Here is a 3,538-nt window from a genome sequence, read left to right as displayed (position 1 = left end):
CACCAGCTCCTACCCTGGTCCAAGATCTACTTTAGGATGAACCTCATGGTCAGGCTAACCAACCTGATGGCCACGGTGCTTGTGCTCGCCATCCTCGTCGCCATCTTTGGCGTGCTGTCCATGTATCGTTAGATCCAGATCAAGACTAATATAATCTGTTGTAATCGTATGCCCGGGGTTAGTAGCAACCAGGCTTTAGTGCGTGCACGTGTTTATGTAACTGATGGCTCACACACGTTAGTGCACACGCTGTACTTATTCAAACAACCTCCGCCAGTCAACACCCAGGGTTTCTACATGACCACATGACACACATCGAAATCCTAAAAATTGACCACGGCTCGATGGCCGTGGACAAGCATCCACCATACAATCGTTATGAGTTATTCAAACTGTAAACTAACTAGCAAATGTAGTATGTCCTGTTTTGATTTACATATACACCGTCCATCATTCAGTACTACTTGGTTCCACTAACTTAGGGACAAAATTCAGAAGCCAAATTGCATAAAAAAGACCAAAAACAAGAAGGCAGGTATTGTTGAGCAAACATGCAGATGGCATCATCAGATAGGCTCAGAGAAACCGGAGGATAGGAGCAGACCTTGCCCATCTTGTAGCCAATGCCAAAAACGGCGCCGCCGCACGGCAGCGGGACCAACGGAAGACGCCACCGGGGCCGGAAACGGAGCCATAGCACCGCGCACCTTGCCTGTTAGTGGCATGATGAACCCCTTCTCTGTTGTACCCCAATCCTGCACAAACATGGATAAGACAAATGGCAAATCTTGAGCTCAGATCCAAGAACAAAAGAAGAAATCAACCTTAAACATCAAGCAATCGTTAAATATTGATGTTGACATGTATCTATATTGATAATAGATGGTTGTTGAAGAAATAAATATATTACCCGCAAGAAAAGAAGAAATAAATATATTGTTTTCCTAAAGAATGACAGTGAGAAGGCATATTATCCAAACTCTGTGTTGTCTAAAGTGCCAATCAGCAACTTCGACCGAAGCCCTGACATGCATGACACCATTGACTTTGCTATTTATGTTAAAACTTAAATTAATGTGTTTTTCTTATGCTTCTTCTGTGTTTAATTTAGTGCGTCTTATTCCAGGCATACCTCTCCATCGCCAATCCATATAACTTATCTAACTTACCAGCTAATTAAGCCTAAACAGTATAAAACCCTAAGTAAGCCTAGATCATCCATGGGTCGATGGCCAAGAAACAGAGCATGTACGATGGTGACAGGCGCAGAGCAGAGGAAGGACAGGAGCTTGAGTAGCTCACCATGGCGATTTTGTAGCCGATGCTGAACCTCCGTCGCATGGCACCTTGCCTGGCACGACGAAATGAAGCACTTGCCCTTTGCTATACCAAATCCATGCTGCTGCTGAACAGTCAACATAACTTTATGTCCAGTAGAATTCTATTGTTGCTAACAATCAACACTAGTACAGAAATGACGACAAAGAGCAGAGGAGAAGCTACACCAATAGAGTTATGCTAACACACTAGTCAACACAACACAACATTTATCTCCACTAGAAGATTGGATAATCAGAGAGGTAAGCAGTGAGATATCAGGAGACGATGAATGGATCAGCGGCTTGTACCAGTCATAAAACAAGCAGCCGTTTTTCAGAATACTCGCAAAAATTGGCAAGTACACAATAAGTTGAAAACTGAAGATCTGCAAACCGACATGCGATCACTGTTTGGGGATTCAGTTGATGTCACCCTTGCGGTTGAGTTGACGGAAGTCGACGGCAAGGTAATGTTGTTATGATATAACAGCAACAATGAGAGATTGCATTTGTGGAATTCATCAACTAAAGCAGAATGAGGTACTGGACTTGAATCCGGAGAAAACGCTAATGTAAGAAAGATAGTTTATTTCTTGGCGGTAGAGCAACAGGTCACATGGTAGCAACATATTCTTGGCCGATGACAGTAAGCAGGCCGAGGACCAGGAACAGCTTACCTTGAAGGAGCAGAGCAGGTCGAGGACGAAGAGGAGCACCGCCATTCTTCACCGCTGAGGCTAGGCGCGCCACTGTGTCTTGCCTCCTCGAGGAGGACAAGGATGCCACACTCGTTACAATACATGGCCGCAAAGAAGAAGCGGAGTTAAAATAAAAATGCTATGCCAAATGATAAAGAGATGTTTAATTAAGTGTACACATCATCATCATAAGAATCTGACAAAGACATCCAACCATATATAGCCTAATGATTCTCCTCCCTCCCGTACTCTATTGATTGAAACACATACATGTCACGTAAGGGAACCAAAGCCTCACACTTGTGTGGTTGTGCCTACCAAATGGAAACGGTGTAGAGGAGAAGGGATACTTTCCATAACCTGCATTGACCTCGACTTGCTCCATGGCTTGGAGAAGCAGAAGCACGCCTCCTCGCTACTCCCCCTGCATCGAGTTGGTCCGTGCAGCAGCAAACCAAGGAAAAAGAAAACACATCAGGAAGGGAATGGAAGTACTCCAAGTTGAGAGGAATGGAAGGGCTAACCTTGGTGATTTGTTAGGCCAAATCGATTATATATTTGCAGCCGCAAGACACAACCATGCACCATAGTGTTTTTTGCTCAAACTGCCGAACAACCCATATCTCATCTAATTATGACAAACAAGGCCTTATCGCAGAACATCACCGCCTCCCCCTCGCTTCCTTGCAGACCAAACAAGCACCATGGGCAGGTGAGCTCCGCCCTGGTCCATAGACGACGACCCCGCGAGATCCATTACACGACTGTTCACCAGCACGCCCACCACGCCCAAACATTTCCAGCAGCGCCGCCGCGCTAGATTCCTCATCCGGGAAGATTGGTAATCTGCGGACATCCAATCGAATCCCTAAGCTTTTTCTGGTCCAAATGGTAGCTAACGATAACTGGAATCAATGCATCAGAACGCGGAAAATTTTACTTACTTGTCAACCGGCGAGAGTGGGAAATCCATGGCCATGGCCGTGCCGCCGCTCAACCCTCTATTTTCCCCCAAGGATCCCCTCCCAGTCAACTAGGGTCCGACCCTCCTGTTCGAGCGGCCCGTCCATGTGGACCCACTCTGACAGGTGGGTCCAGTTGACGAGGTGAACAGAACAGATGACGACGCCGCTTGTGGCACGCAAATGGGCGTCCCCGCCAGCAGTTAACGCCCGGTTGTCCGCCGCCCGCTCTGTCCATCTGACGCAGTACATATATAGCTTTTCTTGGGATATTCCCTTTTCTCCTACGTGCATATGCATCTATTGTCGAAATACACATTCTGAAAAGTTGAAAAATTCGGAACAAAAATCCCGCGTGTATATCCGGACATTTTATGTCCGTTCACAAGGTTTCAGTGAAAAACGACGTTTTTTGTGGCTTGTGTAGAAAAGACAATTTCTGATGCTTCATTCTAACTATTCACGAGGCATTTCTTTATCTTTTTTACACAAGCCACAAAAAACGTCGTTTTTCACCGAAACCTTGTGAACGGATATAAAATGTCCGGATATACACGCG

At 45.7% G+C, this 3,538-nt stretch overlaps 1 protein-coding gene across 2 annotated transcripts; it reads right to left on the bottom strand.

Moving 5' to 3' along the window:
* Positions 1-306: 306 nt before the first annotated feature.
* On the bottom strand, positions 307-3,195 carry LOC123144634 (uncharacterized). 2 transcript variants are annotated; one of them, XM_044563835.1, is made up of 5 exons: positions 2,962-3,195; positions 2,542-2,863; positions 1,997-2,441; positions 1,303-1,405; positions 307-755 (listed from the first exon to the last, which is right to left on the bottom strand). In XM_044563835.1, exons 3-5 carry the CDS (start codon positions 2,039-2,041, stop codon positions 577-579), a joined length of 327 nt encoding a protein of 108 aa, XP_044419770.1. In that variant the 5' UTR covers positions 2,042-2,441; positions 2,542-2,863; positions 2,962-3,195; the 3' UTR covers positions 307-576. The 2 variants fall into 2 exon arrangements, with proteins under 2 accessions (XP_044419770.1, XP_044419769.1); XM_044563834.1 differs by having other exon boundaries at positions 1,997-2,863.
* Between the last annotated feature and the right edge of the window lie 343 nt (positions 3,196-3,538).

The sequence above is a fragment of the Triticum aestivum genome, chromosome 6D, assembly GCF_018294505.1.
Source record: "Triticum aestivum cultivar Chinese Spring chromosome 6D, IWGSC CS RefSeq v2.1, whole genome shotgun sequence".
In the NCBI taxonomy this organism is placed as follows: domain Eukaryota; kingdom Viridiplantae; phylum Streptophyta; class Magnoliopsida; order Poales; family Poaceae; genus Triticum; species Triticum aestivum.
The sequence above is the reverse complement of the archived record's forward strand: the minus strand, read 5'-3'. Positions and strand labels throughout refer to the sequence as shown.

Bases quoted from the DNA above. Each gene is read 5' to 3' on its own strand.
- LOC123144634 (XM_044563834.1), bottom strand. From the start codon at position 2,041: ATGGCGGTGCTCCTCTTCGTCCTCGACCTGCTCTGCTCCTTCAAG. The intron at 1,406-1,996 runs GTAAGCTGTTCC...TTGACTGTTCAG, and splicing joins ACCTGCTCTGCTCCTTCAAG to CAGCAGCATGGATTTGGTAT. The intron at 756-1,302 runs GTGAGCTACTCA...ATGTTTGTGCAG, and splicing joins TCGGCTACAAAATCGCCATG to GATTGGGGTACAACAGAGAA.